Source organism: Ptychodera flava, chromosome 13, assembly GCF_041260155.1.
Source record: "Ptychodera flava strain L36383 chromosome 13, AS_Pfla_20210202, whole genome shotgun sequence".
Lineage (NCBI taxonomy): Eukaryota > Metazoa > Hemichordata > Enteropneusta > Ptychoderidae > Ptychodera > Ptychodera flava.
In genome coordinates, this window is record NC_091940.1 from 37,186,893 (window position 1) to 37,212,609 (window position 25,717).

The 25,717-nt window shown below is 38.2% G+C and overlaps 1 protein-coding gene across 1 annotated transcript; it reads left to right on the plus strand.

Moving 5' to 3' along the window:
* The first annotated feature begins 10,088 nt into the window (after positions 1-10,088).
* On the plus strand, positions 10,089-25,412 carry LOC139148352 (dipeptidase 1-like). The gene is made up of 10 exons (XM_070719755.1): positions 10,089-10,428; positions 13,655-13,799; positions 19,593-19,725; positions 20,494-20,644; positions 22,132-22,198; positions 22,571-22,747; positions 22,982-23,078; positions 23,907-23,982; positions 24,593-24,728; positions 25,168-25,412. Exons 1-10 carry the CDS (start codon positions 10,190-10,192, stop codon positions 25,279-25,281), a joined length of 1,335 nt encoding a protein of 444 aa, XP_070575856.1. The 5' UTR covers positions 10,089-10,189; the 3' UTR covers positions 25,282-25,412.
* Positions 25,413-25,717: the final 305 nt, after the last annotated feature.

Consider the following 25,717-nt stretch of genomic DNA (forward strand, 5'->3'; position numbering starts at 1 on the left):
GGGCAGATTTGGCCGAATACAGTATCAAACAGCTTGAAGAGGTTAGAAAGACCAGAGTAAACACAGGCACAAATTATACATTTAAACAGAGCAAAGACCCAAAATGTAGTAGCACACAACAACAACAGCAAATACTACGAGTAAAAACCTCTACAAATATTACTAGAACTTAGTGCGGCACTGGTGATATTGGGTAAGTCATGGCCCCTGTAGATAGAGGGACCGTCGACTAGTTATTCAAAACTCACCGGACAAGTACAAAGCCTATATGTCACGATGTAAGCAGAATGCAGACAGAAGCACCGACCGGTAACTGTCGACTGTGATGACTGTTAACTAAGAGTATAGCCACATAGATTACATACTTGAAGTAGTAGTTGACAACTTCAGTAAATTTTCCATAGTTACCAAATAGGATATACTTTGTCGGGGGCAGCTCAGAAGTCTCTGTCTCTCAACAAAACAGAAATTGTGCATTCTGGTTTTAAAGGCATACACAGTGAAATAGAAAATTATGTAGATAGAGAGGTATGCATTATCCAGTTACATATGGCAAGAATGGGGCATGGATTTAGATGAAAATTACAGATATTCGGGATTGAAAATGACCTCATGAAGTTTTGGAACGTTTTAGGAATTCCCTGAAAAATGGAAAGCACCTCTTTTGCCGAAGGGGATGGCGAAAGATTGTGAGGAATGTCAATTTTACGATACTTATAGCAAAGATTTACAACACTTTAGAGGACTAACTTTCGTATCTTTTATGAGTCCACTGCCCTGAAAAGACCTCGGTAATTTATGTAAGGCGGACAGCTTGACTCTGTTAAGTTCCATCATTGCCTCAAGACCCTGGAGCGGAATGGGTGTTACTGATGTACTAATGAAGTATTAACCGCGAGTCAGAGACCGTTGACTTTTACCCGGGACCGCTGATACTGCATTCAAGAACGCTTTGTGCAGCCGTAGATATAGGCTGCTATGAAAAAAAGGAACTTAGAGCTACAGTGAATAATAGTACCATAAATTAAATCATATGGTATTGATTTAAAGATGTGGCCATAGTTTTTTGTTTGTTTGTTTCTTTCTTTGCTAGCTTGGCTGAACACCGAGTATGCGAAGATGACTTGTCAATACTGCAAAGCGACGCGGGTTGTCAGATTTTCGGAGAGGGGGTATCCGCATACTGATAATACGTAAATTTCTATGCATGCCGATATTTTGACTTTTTTCAAATTTTGTGCAGCATGCACACATTTATCCCGAAATTCCCATACTTTTTAAAGTCGGTCTTCGCGTGACTTTTTGCCAAAGAAGCCTGCTTGTTATTCTTAATCTTTTGCTGTGCATTTTTTAAAATTTTGCCCATCCCTTCCAAATAAGGACCTTTTATTCCTGAAATGATGCAATTTTCACCAGAAATTTGACTATACGAAAGCCCGATTTTGTTCGAGGCCCACTCACTTGACGTAGCCTATACATTCATTTACTTTACGCAAAAAAGCAGACAATATTAGCTTATTTGAAAGGAAATTTAGCATTTCAGGACAAGTTCCCGAGGCTGAATCCACCATTATCATTTACAGAAGACTGCCGGTGAAATTTTTACTGTAAGAATGCCGGGCTGTACATGATTCGAATGAGAAAAGGACCATGTAATTATCATCAACCACGTTAATATCACCGCAATAGATCCACAAACTGCCCTACATTGCATAACTCGATGTTACAAGCACCCTGTTGATAGATTACCCAATAAACTGACGCCTGAGCTTACGTGCGACAAACAAGACTGAACCAGAACACCTTTTTCATTTGTAGTCTACTGCAGTCAACGACCGATGGTGATGAATTGCTGATAGAAACGTTGGCCTCTCTAGGAATGCACGCTAAGTTATTGCCCCTGTGTTTGGTTGTATGTGAGCCAGGGAGTTCAACGAACTACGTATAAATTCACCTTAGCATTCTGAAACTGCCATTGCGCGTCTTAGGATTGCATTCCACCGAAACATTCTCCTAATACATGCGGGATGCTGCTGTGGTATAAATGGTGGCTATCGAAGTGTACAGAACAGAAATACCAACTTTAGATCTTACAACAAGGAAGGTATAATACGTTTGTCCCCCGATTCGATCTGTACATTGTAGGTACTACACGAAGCATTGATCTAGTTAATTAAGAATTTGATGATTGATTTCGCTGGCGAAAGTTATAAGAACTGACAAATATATTTTTCTCCTTGCATTTCATTAAAACCCTACTTCAGTGATACAAACTGCATACTTATCATTCCATCAAGAATTTCTACAATTGTCATCTTGCTTAGTTTCATTGACAATTTAATTTCGGGCAAACGATCACTTTTACACGGCATGACAACGGCTAAGGCTCTTACCCACCCTCAAGCTTTTAAAAGATGTGTGTTGGTCAAGCGAGGACCATAATTCAGTAGGACATCTGTCCGATAGATTGAAGTAAACCGGATCAATACGATAGTCGCAGACTCTGGAAACCATGTTTGTGCATTGGAAATATATGTATATGTACATTAATGTTTAGCATAATTTATTGAAAATGAGTTTAAGTTTAGTTCAGGGTAGTTTCACCGTAATATTCTTCTGAGTCTGTGTGTAATGCTTGTGAGAGAATACAACAATTGACGCGAACGCAATAGTTTACCGAATGCGGGCGCCATGGTCGTGTTTTACCGTATGTGGGCGCTATCACTTCGCCCCTAGCCTATATGCCACGGAGGGCCTTTGAGCTTTCTTGTGGTGAAGGCACTGTGATATCTGAATTTGATAATCCCAATATCATTTTAATGAATTAATTCGTTACTTGATTGATTTATATGAAACTGTTTGGGTTTTTTTACATGCCTCATATATTGAACGTCGCGCGGCCAATAGGATTCAATGGTAACGTGTTGTAACGTAGAAGGCCGCATAGTCATCATTTGACTGGAAATGATCCAGAACTGTTTTAAGTACTGTTATAAGCTTGACGATTTTAGGTTTAAAAATGATCAGGTGTCATGTTTGTCAGTTTGACATAAAAAATCCGGTTTTTAGAATGTACACTAGTATGCGTTAAACCGCATAGCAGTGATTGGAATATATCAATGCGCCGTTCGATGATGAAAATGTTTATATTTTTTTACGGGTTTTCGTCTATCATGGAAATAAAGCATATGATTATCATTTAAAAATTAACCTAAGAATGTGGAGTGAAAATTTTGAAGAGAAGCATGTAATAAAAACGTTATAGCCTAATTTGCCCAAACAAGGGACTTTGTACCCTCAAGGCAGGAGAACGTCTGCCCGCCTGACTTCGGCAAATGATCACCTGTCAATGGCACATATTCTCATATTTGGCTATAATATATGATTTTGAGTAAGAAAGATTCACATTAATTCATTTTCCGCCCATACATTCTGAAACTCGTGTACAATTTGAACCAGAGTAATGTTATAAAAAGGGGTAGGTGACAAAAATACCGCTAAATTTATACTTATTCATTGCAAAATTTGCACCACCCCCGGCACCAAATTATTTCAAACATCGTATAAATGGAAGTTATTTTGGCATTCTGGAGACCTAACATCCATTTTGTTTATGCCCCGTATACTAGGTAGTAGGTGTACGCTTTCAGTTTCCTAGGCCTTTTGTATGTTTTAACACCAGTGCAAGTGAAAACGGAATGTGTCGATGTAATGTTTTACAGGAAAAGTTCTTCGGCGCATACATGACATAACGGTGAATAAGATTGGTCACAAACCTGAAATCCTTCAGACAAGCACTATATTTATGAGTAAACGTGTCTTTTTGTGAGTGTGTTCCTGTGTAAATGTGTGGCTGGCTGGCTGTATATATATATATATATATATATATATATATATATATATATATATATATATATATATATATATATATATATATATATATGAAAATCAATGTATCTGTATTGCAATCATTTAGATCAGCAAGAGCAACTTCACTGATTTTACAAACTCACTTTCAACTACAGAGTTTTTGGATTGTACTACTTTTACACAAGCTTATGAGGTAGCTTCTAAAACTTACCACCAATCAGAAAGCTTCAAAATTACTCTTAAATCTAACAAAAACTTACTTATTGAAATCCTTAAAAGTTTCAAAAAGTGGACAGAAGGGATCAAAATAGCCTCTAAAACCCCTGAAATCTCAAGAACCCCCTGTCGAGAGGGGGCACATCCCCCTCTCAAGCTCTTCCCTCTGCCGATGACCTTTGGTCATCGGCCGCAGTGACATTATGTCACTGCAAAGCTAGCCTGTTGATATTTCCTTAATTTTCGCCTGTTGATCAACAATTTGATGAAAGCCCTGCAAGGTTAAGTACTTTATGCGCAAGCGCTTAGCGGTTAGGTTACAATAACAGACAAACAAGAACCCTGCTAAAGTAAATGGTATTTCCCAATCGTGTTGGCGTTTCTCGTAAGGGGTGAACCATTTGACATTAGAGTGGGGGCTTGGAAGATTTTAGGAAAAAATAGATTCCAAGAGGCTGCAGTATGTGTCTAGGAAAAAAACTCAGTCGAAGATGGCAGAAAAAAAATTGCCGGTAGACATGAAGTAAAAAATAACGCTTCGGCAGTTACTTTCAGCCATGGCTATTTATTTTCAGCGCGCCCTTCAGTCAACTTATTTTACAAGATCTTTCAATTTTCGGCGAACCCTTCGGGCGCACATTTTTGTAATATCTTTCATTTCAGGGTGCCTACATTCATAACATCTCTTATTTTCGCTACACCCCAGGGTCATAACATCTGGTTTCATTTCATTAATACCTTGTGTTATATCTTTAACCTCGCTGTTGTTTAATACATTATGGACCAAGGTTTTCAATGTTTCTGCTACAGTTTCTCATCCATGCTCCTGAAAACACCTGAATTACTCATGAGTAATTCAGCTTATCGATATCGCCTGCACCTGATATCTGATGTCCATTTTAGTTCTTGAAATTATATGCGGGGATTATGATAACTTGTCAACAAAAGTATTCTGTTGATATGCAGCGTGCTCGGAAGGTTATATATGATTGGTCATTGTCACTATCTACAGCAACTTAGGGAGTCTATTTTATTATTCAATTATAAGGGTAAGATTCAGCTAACCAATCGGATAACAGCTTCCGAGACGCTGCACACCAGCCCAAAGTATTTGTTGTATACAAAGGGTTTCCCGAATCCCATCCCCAATATTGAATGTTTCGATAATTCTTCTTTTCCAGTTTCTGACAACCTTTAGCAAAACATTTGCAAAGCAAGCTGTAGAGGGCTAGACAAGGGCTTAAGCTTTTATCATAGACCCTCGAGAAATGCTTTTACCTATTTAAATTTCTTAATATGTTTATTTAATGATTTACTTTGTCTTTCAAAGCATCTTATAGAACACACCTGTTAATGTCCAATTAAAAAAGCCGCATTCCAAAATGAATAGCTATACTGTAAATTTTAACCTGTGTGTCACATGAAATTTTGAAACATAAATCCCAAGAACATATATGTTGCCTATATGTATGTAGACGACCCATTTTGATTTCTTTGTATTAACAAGGTATGCTGTAACACATTCGTAATATAAGTTGCAGTGTCAAATATAATTTTTTTCCTCTAGAGACGTGCACTTGTATCTATATTGACATAATTATGGAATATCATTCTGTCTCTGATATGATTTTGACTTTTCATGGAAAAGAAATCTGTTCAACTATTTGGAAACTAGAAAGATGTTGAAACCTGGTACGAGTTTCAAAAGTGCATGTAAAGAATGTGTGTGTCTTTTCGCAGAGCCTGTCCGTTTGTGGACACCGTAATTTGCCGTATGAGGGCGCTGTCACTTTCCCCTCGGTCGACACAGTATGTGACGCGGATTTCAGTTGAGCATCTTAGAGTTTGATTGACGTACTATATGAATGTTTCATTTGTCTTTAGGCCACCGGCCAATATGATAATATTTACAGATCATGTTTTATTTACCCGCGTAAGCGATAGAAGAGAGGGAACAAGGGGTAGACCGAGTGGTGGCGTCATTGTGGCCATCGCTAAGAGTATAATATCTGGGTATTAAGAGTATCGACACAGAAATGAATGATGCGGTAAATTAATGTCAAATGCAAATTATTTTCGTACTGACAGGGATATTTTACTCGGGGCTGTGATGGAAGTACTGTGATAGAGAAAAAAACGCCTGCAATGCTGTCTATACACAAGTGGAAATACATGGATGAAAAATGCTGAATGTCTTGTGCGTGTGCGTGCATGCGTGCATGTGTGTATATATATATGTGTGTGTGGGTGTGCGCCCGCCATTTTATCGGATTTTCGTATCATGCATTTTCCAGTCTTTTTCTACTAAACTCATGCGAACGATTTACTGACAAGAAGCACGGCTGTGAAAAGGTCGTTCTTCACAAGGAACGTACTAGTTCACGATAATTGGAAAATAAATAAAAACAGCGTGAACTTTTGCATGTAAAGCAAGTTTATTGTAGTCTCGAGTTTCTAAATGTTATTTATTTGCCTTTGCATCTTACAGGTTATCGAAGTTAGATTAGAGTGAAAATTGTTGCCTCCTATTTCACAATACGCAGAAAAATTGTGAGACATGTTTTTGACAATCAGATCGTAAATCTGTTACTGGGGACAACAGGTGGTTACTCTACCCAGTGCAGACTAATTGGATGATCTGAATTAAAGCGCAGTGGTCGTCGCGCTGCGCATCCTCCTGAGGGGTCCCCCTCTGTTGTAAACAAATCCAAGAACGCCGCACATGTTACGGGTTGATTGTAACGTTTGCGATATTGCCGCTTGTTAAAATGGCGGCTGATCTGTCACAAGTATACCAACTAACCAAATGTAACACGCGATAAAAGGTCAATTAATCTAAGTTAAATATCTGCTGAATATTGAACAATAATTGCACGCTGGATTGAGATCACATTTGCTCGACATGATTTTCTTGAATCAGTTGAATGGGGCTCGGCTACTGTTATCGCTCGAGCCATAGAGCTAGACGTACGCATGTACGCATGTATACGCCAACAGACTATCAACGACCGGGCTCTAGTTTTCGACATCGCTAGCAAGGACGAGAGCTTTCATTTCAAGAGGCTCGACAGGAGTACAAAGACAACAACCCAAACTACAGAAATCTACAGCTCGCAGAGCAATGCCCGCTGCAGCAAGAAGCATCTCTGCATCTGTTCCGTTCCGTGGTCTGTATGAACGCCCGTGTCAAACCGGGTATATGGCGCGCTTCACTCGGCTGTGGAGAATCCAACTCAACTACAAAGTTTACCCCGTTTGGGGGTGCAAACGAGAATTCCGAGTACAGGTATCAAGTCAAGCGAAGGACCTTTCATAGGTCTTCTTGTTATGTGGGGGTTATCTCACTTGAAAGAGGATTCAGACCTACCCGGCAATCAGGAGGTACAACAACGACGTTTGCCCATCACCGGTAGGCCCATATATAGGGGATTCAATCTCCGATGATGACGATGATGATGATTAAATATTTAAAAATGAAGATAAATAAACATATATTTGGACTCAGTAAATTTGTTGTTATTGTTGTTGTTATTGTTGTTGTCGTTGTTGATACTATTTGCAGAAAAGAACAAAGTATGCGCTGCAAATTTCAACACAGCCTAACTATACATGTGCGTCGCAAATTCAATACAGCCTAACTATACATGTGCGTTGCAAATTCAATACAGCCTAACTATACATGTGCGTTGCTGCCTAACTATACATGTGCGTTGCAAATTCAATACAGCCTAACATTAATGTTAGGCTGTATTGAATTTGCAACGCACATGTATAGTTAGGCTGTATTGAATTTGCGACGCACATGTATAGTTAGGCTGTGTTGAAATTTGCAGCGCATACTTTGTTCTTTTCTGCAAATAGTATCAACAACGACAACAACAATAACAACAACAATAACAACAAATTTACTGAGTCCAAATATATGTTTATTTATCTTCATTTTTAAATATTTAATCATCATCATCGTCATCATCGGAGATTGAATCCCCTATGGTAGGCCTACACCAGCTAGCGGTTGGATCACTGCCATGACCGTGCACAGGACCGGGGCACAGGATCTCTCGATACGTCTATGCACGGTGTAGCCGTGCAATTTTCCTGCCAAATGCCGCGAAAACCCGCTCGTTTTGTCTATTTTTTCCTGTCATTTTACTATTTCTTACCACGTAATACTAGGAGAAGTAAAGACATGGTGATCAACAGTTGGTTGTGGGCCAAGTCGTCGCGGGCCGGTACGTTGTGGGACCGGATTCTCTATATCCGTGTACGTCAACGCGGTGACCGTCTCCCAACAACATCTCTCGTGTCCTGCTCTGGCTTGCCGATCATGGTCTTGAGTGTAATTTTTGTGTTAGGCATTGTGCTTGTTGCTGGTCTACATATATAGGCAACGTTGATCATTTTAGTTATGTATTTTCACTGTACTGTACATAGCATTGTGTACAACCAACCTGATCGCGCGCGATCAAACCTTTTTGTTCACTGTGTCTGCGTGCAGTAAACTCAGTGACATAATGTGCTGAGTGTAGTGTAGTGTCCCGATGTTTATAGATAGAAATACACCACTGAAGTTCGTTTCCGATCTTAATATTTTACTATTGCATGATGTTGAGTCTTACAAAGGCCTTAACAAAGTGGGGGACTGCTCCCATCTCACTCCTATTGAAGTTGAGAAGACTTATGTTTACAAAAATTTATGTTTATCAACAAAAAAATCACGCACGCGCAGCGCGACGACCACTGCGCTTTAAATAAAGGCCATCATATTACATTTTATGAATTGATTGATTAAATCAAAGTTATTTCTTATATATGACGTCAATAGATCAGTCTCTTTTGCAAACACGTCAGACATATTTATTTGTGACAGTTTATAAGATTATCATCTCCCAATCCCAGAGTCAAACTAACAAGGTGTTCGTTTTTATCTCGGCAATAAAACCATTTAAATTTTGTTTATCCTTTTGATGTTGGTCTGTTTTCTAGTTTTTGTGCTTTTAAAACTAATGTGCCTTCAGTTCTTTTATCTCTTGCTGATAAGCTTTTCAGTACTGAATGTATTTAATGTTTGTCGGTCTGGGTTTTTGTATGCTGGGTGTTTTTCTTTGATTTCTCTTATCCCAAATTTTGCTTTGTTCTATACATTTCAATTGACAGCATCTATTCATTTGGCTTTGCCTGTCGATGTCAGTATAAATAAATAAATAAATAAATAAATAAATAAATAAATAAATAAAATAAAATAAAACAAACAAACAAACAAACAAATAAATAGATAATACTAACACGTCTCTTCATCTCTCCTAAGTGTTTTAAAATGACACTGACAAGTAAATTCCTGATACAGTTTGTCAGGACACACAAGTGTATGAGTTTGAGTTTGAAGAGGCACATTGATCCACTGAAACATTCTGAAAGTAGTCTACTACTTGAGCCAGAATAATGTATAGTGAGGGGGATCTAGCTGGAAAAATGTCGCGAAATATAAACCTAATCATGCATCATGAGATTCTCCCCCTCCTCGAATCAATGTCAAATACCTAACCTATCGTATACTCTAATTCCTGTTTGCATTGCTTGGAGTCAACATCTATTATGATAATTACCAGAACCTCTGCAAACCAGGTCTACGCTTTCAGTTTTCCAGGTCTTTTGTTCCGCCAGATCTTCAAAACAACTTTGTTTATTGAATCGCTGATCTCTTACACAAATGAAGAAAAACGCACCTGTACACTTACAAAACAGTACAAGTAAAACGTAAGGTATCGATAGAATGGTTTATAGGAAACGTTTCTTACACATTGAGAATTGCTAACAGACCTGAAAGCACGATGACTGTGAACAGTGAGTGAGAATTAGTCTGAACCCATGTCCGATCAATAACAAAATCCTGAATTAACCGCTGCTGAGAAAGTTAAAAAGTTAAATACATGTAGTATATAGGTGAAAGGGCTTAGGGCTACTTAGGTTATAATAAAAGTTTAATTAGGCCCTCTTAGTTGTGTTTGACCATATGGGCGTTTCTCGTCACATGAACCACTTTATGTAGAAAGTTGCGCAGCCGATTTTTCTCCTCCTTCTTGAACGAAGTCAGAGATTCGAAATGTCCTCACCAAAGTATGAGGTAGAAGAAGGTGCAGGGAGTTCAAGTGTTGAGAATCTGGTCAAACCCTCAAAGTCGTCATTTCTCCAATCACGATATATCGTCATTATTGGTATCGTAGCTGTGGTTGCTGTTGTTGTGGCCGTATCCATCGCCGTTCCCGTAGCTGTGTCACGTAGACAGTCAGATCCCCTGACAAGAGCCAAAAATCTTATGAGAGAGGTTCCCCTTGTTGACGGGTGAGTCACAATATCCAATCTGTCTCTGCTTCTTTTCTATTAAAGGTGATGGTTTCTTTGTAAGAAGTCATATTATATATAGTTGCATTTGCTCAGTTGGTTCAGTGAGGTTGACTTTTATGATGCTGGGTTGCAGAGATGTTAATCGCTAAGGCAATTGGCTTACTAGAGCAACAAACTGTGAGCCTTCTTTGCCTGAAAAATTCCCCAAACATTAATCTCACTTTTATCTGACAAATGTTTTGTCCATATGTCTTTCATTCACAGGAACAGTTTTTGCTAAAGCTCTTCAGTGCCTCTCGTTGTGTACTTTTGCTTTTACAGAAGTTCGAAGTCTCTGCACGAATACATTTTGCTCGACAAATAAAGACAGATCTAGCCAGGGGCCGTATTGCTGTAACTGTTCAAAAGTTTATAGCATACGTGAATATTAGTGAACAAAATCCATGATGCAAAGCTGAATAGAGAAAGTTGTGAAAAAAGAGTCCTTTCTACGTGCTGACCGACGAAAAAGTTCAGCTCGTTAGCCACTTATGGAATGGCTGCGCAATTCCTCCAACCAAGCCCGGACATGTTTTAAGAAAAAACATTAACAAATGTGCCCTTATGCAAACAATGACGGCAGGTTCTCTGCTGTGTATAGAGGCTTGTTAAACTTATAATTCACCATACGCACCGAACCACAGCACGGACTGTATTAGTTTATAGTTTTTATCTTTCAATACGTCAGTTATTAGTTACTGTCATTGCAGTACTGGGACGCTTTCTTGGACTGTGCCAGGGAGACTGTGAAATGACTATTTCGTTAAAACAGTAACCGTATAGGGATACTTGCGACCAACTCTGCCATGTGAATTCTCACATAAAACTCGAAATATCACAAGCCTGGCTCAAATTGTACGTTGGAAAATTTATTGGGCTCATTAAGTAATTTAGAATAATAGATTCAATATTTGGATATTTAAATTTTATGACTTTAGAGTCATCGACGGCATCAATTGGAACTGATATGATTTGTTTGTTCACTGCAGGGCGCTTGCCGCGTAAGTCCAACATGGAATTCGGATTCAGATTCCTTTAAAATGTTTTCATTCCATACTAAAAAATCTACATTCTAATCAGAAGATGATTGAATGATGATATTACAAAAATAAATAGATTTAACAGATGTGCCTTAAACCTCTTTTTTTACAGATGCCATCATAGTTGCTCAGAATTAAATACGTTGAACATATTACATTATTCTTATTTCTCCTCCACACTAAAAATGTTCGTTTTCCGTCATGTATTTTATCCTGAACTAACTCTTCAGAGGGGGTGGGGGTTTGACAAGATTTGCATTTAAAAATTTCAATAGTAATTTTTTTAGCTTAAAACGTCAGTAGCTGTTACTTTTATATCACGCTTTCACTATGCTTGTTTTCAATGTCAACTAACTGTTTCCTATTCTGCTCCCCACAGCATGTTGAAATACTCAGCTTGTCAACTCAGCCTGTACATGTGTAGACTGCACGTTATTGTTGACTAGTGAGTTCTGGTCAGGGCTGGAATTCAAATGTAAGCGACAAGAGTGCATTTTACAGTATTCACGCTTGTTTACAGGCTAAATGATATGTATTTGAACATGCTTTGGGGAATGAAAAAGGAACTGCAGTTGACATTTGAAAATAAATATTGAAAAAATCATCAAAAGTTACAACCGATGGTCGTTTAAGTAAAGTTTTGTTTTTAATCGGATTACGATTGCAATGATTTAAGTTTCAAATGCACTGCTCGACAAAAACCTGTACATTATCGAGGTATTAGTAATGCAGTATGGTCAACAAATCGCTGGATATTGGTAAATCAGTCAACTGAATGCTCGCTGCTTACTTCTTATGAACTTTGTAATGGAATAAAGCCCCTTCCATGCGGAAAACACTCTGGCATTAAAAGGGCAATGCTATAAATACAATTTGGAATTTCAACACTGGTGTTTAACACGGAATATAAATGTAGTCCCATTTTTTTCGCCTTTTATCAGTCAAAGAAATCAAGTTATAACAACTATGATTAGTCAGTGTCACATGACATGAGGCTTCAGTGGTATTTGAGAGGACGAAGTTAATGTTCTGGCCGGAATCCAAACTTATGTCGAATCTCGAGTCTGTCGCTGTCTGACCGACTTTTTTGCGATTGGCAATCAAGTGTCGTCAATTGCGGATGAAACACTGCCAAAGTTCGCAGCGGCTTGATAACAATCTTATCTTAAGGCTGACAAAAATGCCGAACCAAAAATACTTTCTATCGGAGTTGTTAACAGCTCACTGATAAGAAACCGATAACACACTTTGATATCTTGATTGGCGCTCCTTGCGGAGAAAGCCGTTCAGCATAGCTGATAAAACTTTGATATATTTTTTGCACACTGTCAGCTTCAAACTTTCTCAAAACATAAACCAGTTTTCTTTTCTTTAATTCCTTACAAGCATCAACGCTTCAAAGTTTGTGTAACACCACCAGCAAATCACACCAACAGAGTAGTGTAATGAAACTTTATTCTTTTTCTTGGCATACAGAAAGTGTTCCTGTGTGGACACACGGTATATCGTGACTCTGCTATCACAGGGAAGGAATGTTTAATTTTGATGTGGAGATACGGTTTGGTGATTTTTGACAGCGATATATTATGTGTCAGAAGTCACTTGAAAGTTGTCATAAATATCGTCGTGTCTGTTAATAAGTCATTTCTGTGAACACGAACCAAGTTTTATTGATATCATTGATTTCACGTTTTTACAAAATCATAAGGGCGTTTTGAGCGACATGTTTAGTAGACATATATGGATTAAAAGTCGTTGGCTAAATCTCTTAAAAATTTAATGAAAATACAAAATCTTTATATATTTAACGAATTTTTGATTTTAGAATACTGATGAATCAGGGAGATAAAACAAAGTTGGCAACAGGATATCGCCATTTTAAGAAAACTTGAATATTAAACATGATATCGAAACGACCGACCATCCTGTAACATTAACACAATCTCTGAGCAGGTTCTCAGTGTCAGCTAATCGATATGGAGGTCCTACCATGTTACTGTAACTAAGTCGGCAATTATTCCGAATCACGTGAAAAGACATGGATCTCCAAATGCCAAGTTCGAAATCTTAACCAGTTTATACATGTAAACTATATCAGAGACAAGTTTATATATATCTCTGTTGTCATTTTTACTTTCTTACAGACATAATGATTTGCCATGGCAATTGAAATCAAACTTTGATAATCAGTTACAGCGGCTCGATCTCAATGAGGATACAAGTAACAAATTTGGTTCCTATGGACACACAGACATACCAAGACTGCGACAAGGATTGCTCGGTGCACAGGTATGAAATCAGAATTTTACATGGATAACAAACGTACTTCATGAATTAACAAGAAAAATTGCTGTACATGGCAATAGATTCTTTTATTCACAAGTGTTTATGGATGTACAATGCAATGGTGATTAATTTCCGCCTTAACCGTCTAGCGATGAAGTCGAATAGTTGGGGAAGCCATTTCATTCCTGATTTCATAAATAAAAGTATTCATTTATGCAAAGTGTGTTTATGTCAAGTGAAAATATTCATATTGATTTTAAGTGACTGGAGAGCCAAGATAATCCATCAAATGCCAAAGTTCCGTGGCTTTAAAGTGAAAATACACAGCATGGCATCTTAAGCATATCGTTTAATTCCAAGTATAATGAAAACACAAAGAGGTCATTGTCAAGTTGTTATATTTCCTTATCCTACACATAATATCAGGTGGATGCGCCTTTTAAAATATTTTTTTCCGTTTCCTTGCCAGCCTTCGTGTACAATTTGCCATCTACTTGAACCATTTATTAACATCCTGAATCATTGCGTAGATCATATATGAACTTTCTATGCTTCTCTTATGCAACTAAAATGCAAAAACATCGATATCATTTTGCATAAATCAAGAAAACATAACTTGAAAGTCTGTGAAGAATATACCCACCACATTCCCCTTGCAACAAAAACCCGACTAAACTTGCTGCCCCTGAGTTCATCGAACGACAGCTTTTTGTTTGTATTTTGGGGCTGTTTATATTGAGCCGTTATCTCACAATTTCGGCATCTATTAAATCTCACTTTTATTACAAACATGGCAGCCGATAAACTTTGATTTATGATTGTTCGCAATCTCACTTGACGACATGACAACTTCAGGGTAGTAACAATCCTTCTCAGGGGATCATTAACGACAAGCCACTGATAAGCGTTCCTGTTTATAGCGCTCTCCCCCATTTTCGTTACTCTCTGATGTCAGGTTTTCTTACTTTATTGAGCTTGTCCGTCCTTTGTTGCGAAGGATCTGAAATACAAGACAACTTCTATGGAAGATGTGACTAGCGCAGACTAAGAAGCGGACAAAAATGGGAAGATTTTGACAATATGGGAAAGTTGAATAAGCCCTCCACAAGGCCTTCAATAAACTTCATGATTAATGAGACATATAAACAAACCGTTTATCTCCAGACAGGTATACCTGGGCATAAAAGTCGATTTATTTCACCGACAAATTGCGCAGCTTCAAGATAACAACGACCCAATCCACCGACAACAACTCTACACTAAATGTTGTTCCAAGTTAGTTAATTGTTTGGCGTTCACGCACAAAACACGACGTCGACTTAAATTTTCCTCTAGAGAACACAATTGGTATGTATCTACCTATCTGAACCAAGAAAATGACCCCCATGATCACGTGTTAATTACAAATTATATCAAACCTAGGTCCCTAAAACTTAGGACCTTGTTAACATTCTGAATTCAGAGATGTACAGAACGCCATCTGTCATTTACATTCCATCGATCAACCAGAATATGAAGTTTGTAGTTCTATCTCGTCTCACTTTAAGCGTTTTAGCTCCCGTGTTCATACAGGGAAGCTAATATGGCGCCCGAAATTCAGATGGCATCTTTTTTTTTTAATATACATCATTACTTATGTGCATACCTAATTTGGGCATCAAAAGGGCTGGCGGGCCAAGGGTCGAAATTTGATAGCAAGTGGACTATCAGATCTATAACATTACTATTCATCAACAACCGTAGCGTCAGTATTTTACATGATGTGCCTCATTAATTATGTGCATACCAGAGTGGCAATAATGTAATGTCGTCGTTTACAGAGTATTATTTAATTAGCAACATTACCACTACTCAGCAAGAATGGTGTCTGCATGATGCACCTCATTGATTATGCACATACCTAATTTTAGACCGACCAATAGGGTAAGAGGTTTTGGGATTTGTTGAATATGGAGGAATAGGGGATCAAACTTTCTTCCCAAAGTTTGGAATGATCTTTGACCTTTGACTTACTTTAAAGCATCTCAGCAAATACAAAAGGTAGAGCCCTGGTATCAAAGGCACAAAGTGAATGCTTTCACTTTCTGATGTCATATTCACGTGACCTCATTAACTATTTTCACTTCGAAGTCTAGGCTAACAACGGAGGCTATTATATAGGAGTGGCGTTTATTGCAAAAGACCAGCGTGAAGTAAAAAATTCCCCCAAATTTTAAATGAACTTGCGTGAAATGTTACATTATACTACAGCAACGACAAGAACAATAACTACAGCACATATGGATCAGTCTTGCACATATAAATTTGTTACTAAGTATTGGATTATACTGTGGGTGACCTTTTACCTACATTCAGGCATCTCAGCAACTACAACTGGTGGACAGCACTGGTATTTGGAAAGACTCGTCGAGATTATTATCCTAATAAATTTACCCCTACACCCATCACAAAGCAGTTCACACGCACGTTAAATGGACGGCGAGGAGAGGGCTGAAACTGAACTTGGCCGGGATGCTGTTCCGCTTAGGGCGCCCCTAGTCTTGACAGGACCTGGCAAATGGCAGGTTGCAAAATGGACAGGGCCTTCCATGATGCTTCTGTCCACTAACCAGTTACCATGGAAAGAGAAAATCTAACCAATCACAGATTTTAGGCAGGTGGCCGCTTATTAAAAACAACGTCCTCGCATGGGCATTTTGAATACCAAGGAACGCCCCTTTGACTATGTATGGGCATATTTAGATTACAGATGACTGTATGCCTTTAAGCCGTCCCCGTCCAGGTGTTGGGATGTCTCATCACATAAAGTGCAAAAGAAATATACATACGCAGCTGCATTATTTACAGACCGACTTAACCATAAGGTCACAAAATTTTTGCATATATAACTGCTTCACAAATAGTATTCGTATTTAATTTGTTCTACACTCTCTAGCGAAAAGGCCCAAACGGCTACATTGAAAGCATATTGTATGCTCTTTTGAGCGTCTATTTCTTTCAGGGACGCCAAGTGAAAATTATGAATACGATTAAAACTCAGCTTCTTCAGATATTTTGAGACTTTTAATGCTATTTTCATGTTTCAAAGAAATGATACATTCAGTCGACTGGCATCACTGTGAAATCAATTGCCTTGAACTGCGATAACACAGTAAAGAACCTCTGCGATTCAGGGTGTGCTACCATGATGCTTCTGTCCACTAGCGCTATAAAAGAGTTTACCAACTGTTGTCTGGGTGTCAGGGCTTGGGAGTGAACCACTTCCATCACTTTCTGCAAAACATCATCGACACCTACTGCAAACGCTCCTATGTTTTCCACTTTTACACGATTGCTCCACTTTTTCAAACACCAACAAGGAATTTTGTGAGCAAATAATTGTATGCATACAATACACCCATTGCTTACTTGAATACAACCTGTTTAATCATCTTTCATTCACCAACCAACATGATTGAACCGCTCATTCCATACTACGCCCGAACACCTGCAAATATGTTATAAATATACAGCAGCACCTTCACATGAACTTTGGGTGTTCCCTTGGTAGGCATCGTCAAAATACACTGGCTTATTACCATAGCAAAGTACGCTGCACTAAGCTCTGTAGACTTGTACCTTCCAAACGGAGCCTCGCATTGGCTACCCGCTATAGTTATTATGCATTTCAGTCACTGAAGGAGCCTATAACTCCATGCTGACGCTCTAATGAATACTAGATTCTCCCAGAATATTTAAATGCACAACCACCTGTTGGCATTGCCAATACTACCCATAGGCAGAATTGACGGTCTTCATATTCACGTGACTTCTTGCGACAGCCAACCATTTCCTTAGCTGGCAACGAGAAGGTGACTGGCTGAAGACAATTGAGCAGGAAAATGAAAACAACACCTGCCTGTGTTCACTCTTATATGTTTACTAGCCATTATTTGTGCAGCTCCCTTGTAGGCAAATGCATAAGGGCTTTGAAGTAGCTAGTGGCACAGTGGCAACAGGAGATGGACAAAGTATCGTGAGCAATGGAAACCATGACTACCAGTGCATTGAGGCGTGGCTGTCGCTGAAATATTAGCTGGGACAACACGAGCATTTTTAGCTGTGATGCTATTTGTGGTACTAAGGGTAACAATACATCGACCCTACATAGTCCTGCTTTATTGTGTTTGGACCAAGGGATGACACTGTAGTTGTCACCATCTATGGGCTTACATGTAAAGGCTTCAATAACCAATAGAACTTAAGGGTTGTTCATTTCTGGATAGGAACCAGCATGCAAGCAAAATTTGTAACCGTAATTTTGATGACCTGTTGATGACCTCTTGAGCTTATTTCACTAATCTCAGAAGATACAACAGGTACGACTCAGGAATTCCGTGGCATACAAAGGCATCTCGTAGAGACTTCCATTTTAACCACAAATGTACATGACTAATGCTTGGCTGAGGGTTTGGGGGTTTTGTTGCTTATTGGCCAGTAACAGGCCGGAATTTGTTCCAAAATTCTTATATGGCCTTCCATGACCTTTATTCTATCATCATGTATCTTGGAAACTACAGTAGCCAACCCTTTTACAATTACCTTTAAATATTCCAGTAAAGCATCTGATGTTCAAAATTTTTACTGAAATCATTTTCAATTATTCGTTGGCACTTATGCTTTCATATTCTTGGGCCCTGTCAACGCTGCTTGCAGCTTTAATTTCTGTTAGGGTTACCTTTGATTATACATGTATAAGCGCACAAGCACTGTACACCAATTTGCGATAAAAATCACCGCCTGATAGCAATATTAGAATGTTAGTTTACATGCATGTACGTGCATGTACGTGCATGCACGTGCTTGGTGTGCGAAGATTGAATCAAATCGATGCGGCCATTGTTGCCTCATAGTTCCAATCAACCGTGGTCCGCATAATTTTCGTCAAGGTCATGACCCATCTTTTGGGCAACTGACGTCAATGTGCTGATAAGCCATGATGGTGGCACGTTGATAGCCCTGTCACGGTGACCATAAACAGTAGTGGTATATAATAATGAAAACCACGCTACAACAAAATTAGTACATGTATGATGTTACGTTCAGAACTACCCTGTCATATGTATCTGTCATGTTTTCAGTAGGACTGTCTCGCTTGTTTTATTGTAGGCTTTTGTTTTGCTGATGATGTCTGTTTGTTTTGTACTGTCGTGTTTGTCAACTCTTTAGGTATTATTTTCTTTAATTGTTTCTGTGAACCCAGGGGACTCCGTGATTTGACTGTGGCGGTGTTAAAGACGATTTAACCACAGTCCCTCTATCCACTAGATAGAGGGACTGTGATTTAACATATCATCATTTATATCTTTATTGTACACTTTCTGCATAGTTTCTTTGTCGGCGTTCATTGCTAAAAATCGATTTCCATGTCATGGCTATCTGCTATATCCTTATCACTTTATCCGACAAATCGTTTTGAAATAGAAGTCGGTGATGGATGACAAAAAACAAAATACTTCGCTTGTAAATTTTTTGTTTGCTTTGAGATTAAAAGTTTACAACTTAACGATGGGCGTGTATTCGACAAACTATGCTGTTGACTTGTTGGAAGTTTCTTTCACTTCAGGGAGATCGAAAAACAGTACGGCTGAAGATTATTTAACGTCACAGCATAAACTATAGGGATACGTCGCAGTGAAACGTATCGGGTCCCTTGTATTTCCAATAAGTTTTGTGTTTCGCTTTGAGAACCAGGCTCTGTACACGGAAGTTTGGCATATTCTAACAGCAAGCTATGGTGTATTTTTATCTTGACAGTTTTGGGCTGCCTATATGAGTTGCAGTGCGCAGTATAAAGACGCATTAAGTCACACCTTGCAACAGATTGACGTAATCAAGAGATTTGTTGCCCAGTACCCGGATGTTTTTGAATTTGTTACCACTGCTCAAGGTAAATAAAATAAAAACTAGAAGAGGCGAAAAAATATTCAGACTTAAGAAAGTTTTGGTCATAGAGGATGGAAAGACAATATTTTGCCATGGAGTGATTTTAATGCCGTTGAAAAATCCAGCATTGCTATCAGACAAAACTACTATTGTGTTCCCTCGGCTGAAATACCAACAAAACATACATGCAATCGGAAAACTATAGGTCAAAGAATTCCTCTTTGTGAGTCGAGGGGGAAAGAGTTCTTGAGAAAATTGTTTATAGTTCTTGACATTTGGCAAAGTGATACGATTTCCTTTTTTATTGTTTTCACCAAAACCACTTCAGCATGAGATTACTGTACTATTTATTGTTGTTTTTTTCTGACTTCAAAATTCTTCCTTTCACTCCTTCGAGAATGTTGTTAGAATGAAGGTATTAAAGGCAACCCTATACATCGCAGTCCATAAAGCTAATGGCAGAGTATTGTGAATTATTGGGTCGTGTGTTTGTGGTTTGTCTGGGACCATTTGTAGTATGGATTTCGTTGAACACACCCGGCCCGAAGAAGGAGGCGCTCAGGTCTTGAAATGATACAGGCGATGACAGGAAAACAAATCTATGCAGATGAGGATCAAATTAGTTTAGATTTGACGAGGCGATAATCAGGAGTGAAATGTTAAGATTCGCTTTTGAATCTTCAAATATCACTCTAATATTATCGTGAGTTGATTTCTAAAATATCATGAACAAGTGTCAAAGTGTTTCAATCATAAATAAATCTCCTTATAGGGATAATGGACGCCTTCAACAACGGTAAAATAGGGAGTCTGATAGGAATGGAAGGCGGTAATGGCATGGATAGCGATCTTGGTGTACTGCGCATGCTGTACGATCTTGGTGTTCGGTATATGACGATAACACACAGTTGCAACACACCATGGTAGGTTCTCTTTGATTATAAACGCTGCTATTGTCCACAGACTGACTAAAAATCAAATTTTGGTGTATAGAAAAAGTCATATAAATTCATACTCCTTACATTGATTTAGTTTTTGTGTCCAAAAAAAGACTTTTATCAATCAAATTAACTGCTGGTCTAGACTGACAGATCCGTCGTTTGAGGGCGCTCTCTACACTTCCGCTCAATCTCAGAGCGAAGGGAGTGCACTCGAGCAACGGATCTTCCAGTCTACAAAGTACTGTTTCTGTTCCTTACACATAATAAATAAATTGTGATCGCGTTTTGAATATCATGAGTGCTTTGTCAATTTTGCGAATAAGTAGTCTTATGATTCTTGGCATTGCACTCATATCTCCGCAAATAAGTATTCTCTGTGTCGGATTTTCGAGCAAGTATTTACAACAAGACTTTGTCGCTCCTAGTTTCAACAAGGGACTCGGACCATTTTGTTTGTTTATTTGTTTGTTTGTGCATTTGTGCATGAGTGTGTTTGTTATTTATTACATATGATATGTTCAATATACACAGCAAAGAATCAATAAAGAGTTGTATTTCTGTACATCTTTTTTATCGACAGAGAGCAGTGTTTTTGTTTGTTTGTTTACTTGTATATTTAACAAATAACACTTAATAAAATTCATACTATAATCCCACATACGAAATGAAGCAGACCCTCTCTTTAATGTAAGGAGAAGCACGACTGTATCCTTCACTCTTTCCATGGAAGTAATATTCTGTTTTGACCGGCATATTCTTCCTGAGTTCTATTAACACTCACTACTAGTAGGTTACCGGAGCCCGGGTTACCGTGTGATTAAAGCACAACTTTTAAACTAACGACAGCTAAGCGTTGACTACAGAATGTTAGTCAGATATTCAGCCAATTGATACTTCTCTATGAACATTGCCACCTTAACCTGATGGGTTTGACGTCAGAAACTCTATACTACAGTATTATCGAATTGCCAGCCCGAAGAGGGAACTATGTGCCAGAGGATGGGTGACCATTTGCCCGACGTATCCTGCCTCGAGGGTACATAGTGCCTTGTTTAGTTTTCACTCCAAATGTTTAGGTTTATTCGCAAAGACAATAATATGCTTTATTTCCACGTTAGACGTAAAACATAGAAGTATTTCCACCGTCGTATGGCGCAATGATATATTTAAATCACTATTAGATGGTTTATCGATATTTCATGTATAATTTTCTAAAAGTCGAATTTCTATGTAAGATATGCACTTTGAATATTTTTAAATCCCAAAGTTGTTAAGTTGAAAATAGTTCCGGATCACTTCCAGTCAAATGATGGCTATACGGCCCGCTACGTCATCAACGAGTTACCATTGAATCTTATGGAGAGCATATATACGAAGGCATGTAATAATACAGTATGTATTTTCATTCATACATCACTTTTTTGGTGTAACGTAAATTTCTACATTTTCTTCTAATATCTGATTCATAGGGCAGACAATTGGACAGTAGACCGAGACAGAAATCCGGAATTTAATGGGTTGAGTGCATGGGGCGAGGTAAGGGTAAAAAGTCAATTTAAATCACAGCGCGGTCAGGTCATAGTACAAACCGACAAATGCAACATCAAGGCGAAGAACACTCGATGGATGACTACATATTGTCTCTGGGGATTTTAATTCACTATGTCCACAGTTTAGGGTTTTTTCAAACGTGCATAGGGCGGCCATATTTGAGTTGGGTACTTGATTTTGTTCAAACATGTCATGCATTTCCTGTACTTCCCTACACGTCCTTTACTTGTAAGAACACCTACATCTTTAGGTTTTAAAAGTGAAGTAATTAAAATAAGGCTAAAAGTTACACTTTATGGGAATATATGTGACGAGAAATTGTAGCTGTGTAAATATTACATTTTTCTACAATTCCAGACTTTGATCAAGGAAATGAATCGACTGGGCATGCTCATTGACCTCTCACACGTCTCCGCGGACACCATGCGTGACTCTCTTGAAGTGACCACGGCACCAGTTATTTACAGTCATTCGTCGGCATATGAGCTATGCAACCATTACAGGAATGTGCCTGATGACGTCCTCAAATTAGTCGTAAGTATTGTCGTTCAAAACTTTTGTGCATTTCTTATTATCGATCACTCCAGTGTAAGGTACTCTGCATGGAAACTGTAAAAGTAGTTCCGGAAAAGAAAAACGCCGACGGAGAACTTACCGCGGACAGTAATTAATACACAAACAACTTCACTGAGTGAGTAGGTAAGGACATGAAATTCATCGGAAATACCGTAAAATAGAAGCAAATAATATTCTCATTTCTTCGTTCAGAAAGATAATGGCGGAGTTGTGATGGTCAATTTCTACGACAAGTATGTTTGTTGCTACCCTAAAAACGATACAACTTGTGATCTGAAAGTTGTGGCAGGTGAGTTAGATAAATTACGATATCTGTGGGTAACCTTCACTTTCTAAACATATGATCATCATTGGTACAATAAGGTATATTTTCTCTGAAATATTACATTACTGTGTGTACGGAATTGGTCAGAGACTTTCTCTTTTTACTACCTAAGCCTGGTTGTCACGTCGATCGTTGACTCTAGTGTTTGCATTGGATGATGCCCAGTACTCGGACGCAGCCAGGTTAATACCTGGCAATTATTTTGATTGATACTTTTCGAGACTTCAACTTTGCTGGGGGTCGTTCTTGCTCCAATATAAGTCAACTTTTAAACAAAAACGTTTTCTTTTAGAAATAAATATGACTAAATTTGATCGAAGAATAAAAAAATGTTAACCGAAATGATAGGGATGGCACTTCAAATATTACTGTGAATAGGATGCAACTACGGGAACGGATCGTCGGAACTGCGCTCAAAGGTCGTATATAACCAATACGAACGATGTAAACATTTTATATCCAAGGTACATTGGCGACTGATGAAAATCAAACCATGTAAAATATAAATGTTGCAGCTATTTTACAGCTATGTTGACACGATGCATCTTCATATCATGATGCATCTTCATATCATGAAATACATTGCTTATTATTAGGAAAGTCACACAGGCGCAGTTCCGATAACCCCTCCTTTCAAAAATTATAATGTTAAACTTTGAACCCTCGGACAATTACGTAAATCTGTGAACGCAGCCAAATAATAAAGACTACCAAAGACTCATCTCTCTCTCTCTCTCTCTCTCTCTCTCTCTCTCTCTCTCTCTCTCTCCTTTCTTATGTTATATATTGCAGACCATATTGAATATATTCGTGATGTTTGTGGTATCGACTGTGTTGGTATTGGTTCAGATTACGATGGCGTCACCACGTGAGTAACCATAGCGACGATCAGGCGTCCAGCTCCTTAAATTTTCCTCTGCGTAAAGAGACTTTCAGTTGGATTTCTCCTAGATCCATTTGCCTTTAAAATGAAAGTGGTGAAGGTTTAGGTAGAGAGTCAATGAACGAGTTGACAAAATCGAAATATCGTATTTATATGCCCGACAGGATATACCAATGAGCTCTATCCAATAACCAGCGATATCGTTTTTATATGCCCGACAGGATATACCAATTAACCAGCGATATCGTATTTATATGCCCGACAGGATATACCAATGAGCTCTATCCAATAACCAGCGATATCGTATATTACAAAATGCAATAACATCGGCAACAACAACAAAACATGTAGAAAGTTGTAGTCCTGAAATCACACATTTGATCGATGAAAGTTGGAGTATAGAAATCACACATTTGATAATTTTGTGGCTGGTACGCCTGGAATACAAGATGTCGTAAACCGTAACGAACAGCATAACAAAAATCTTAGTTTCTGTTTCAAATTTTAATATTGAAGTTTGAACCAGTCAGAACTGTTTTTATGACAACAGACTGAATATTCTGTTCGTTTGTTTCTTTTTCTTTCAAATTATTAGATTACCTGAAGGTTTAGAAGACGTAACGACCTATCCCGCCCTGATAGCCGAGCTGATCGAACGATCTTGGTCCGATGAAGACATCAAGAAGTTGCTGGGACTAAACTTAATAAGAGCGTTCGAAGAAGCGGAAAAGGCAAGATGTCTCAGTGGTTATGCGTGTACACAATTTGGAACAGCTTATTTAAAATATTCTTGTCAGAGGGTGGATGTCATGTCCATATCTATATTCCTCCAACAATTATCTATCTATCTATCTATCTATCTATCTATCTATCTATCTATCTATCTATCTATCTATCTATCTATCTATCTATCTATCTATCTATCTATTTATATATATCAATCAATCAATCAATCAATCTATCTATCTATCAATCAATATATTTATCTATCTATGTATCTCATATATATATATATATATATATATATATATATAAACTAAGAAGTAAAAAAGACAATTTGCCTCAGCTGCAAGACAAATTCTCTTCTTTACAGTGATCAAAGTCAGGCAGCGTATAATTTTGATCGGATCATTGATTGATGACCTGATGACCTTTCAACTCTTCTTTCAGGTGCGTGATTCAATGAAGGACACCATGCCCTATGATGACCCAATACCACGTGCTGCACCCGGGGAAGCGGACAACAAATGCCGGTATTATGTTTACAACCAGCCGTCTAATTAGCTGATGTTGCATTTATTGTAATTTCATACAAGAATACTTACTGTCATTTAATTATTCTACTTGGTAATGCTTTTTTCCTTAAATGAACTACTGGACGAATAAATAGTAATTTTCAAAAACCGTTTACTCTAGCTGCAAAGAGTCTTCGATTTTTATTCATATGTGTGTATGTATAATCCAAAATCACCATTTTCAACAACGTGTCAAAAGATGTTTTGACTAGAGTTCCCAAGAAGGGCATTTTAAATCTATTGTCCACTACGGCAACCACAGCTCAATATCTATGTAAGGTGTTACAATCGTAGAGAAGAGGGTCACGTGAGCAGAGAGTCTGTAGGCTCGAAACATCGATATCTTGTTGGAACTAGCGATTTAACCATAAATAGAAGTCTGACCGAGAAGACAAACGAGACGTCTATCTCGCTACGGACAACTT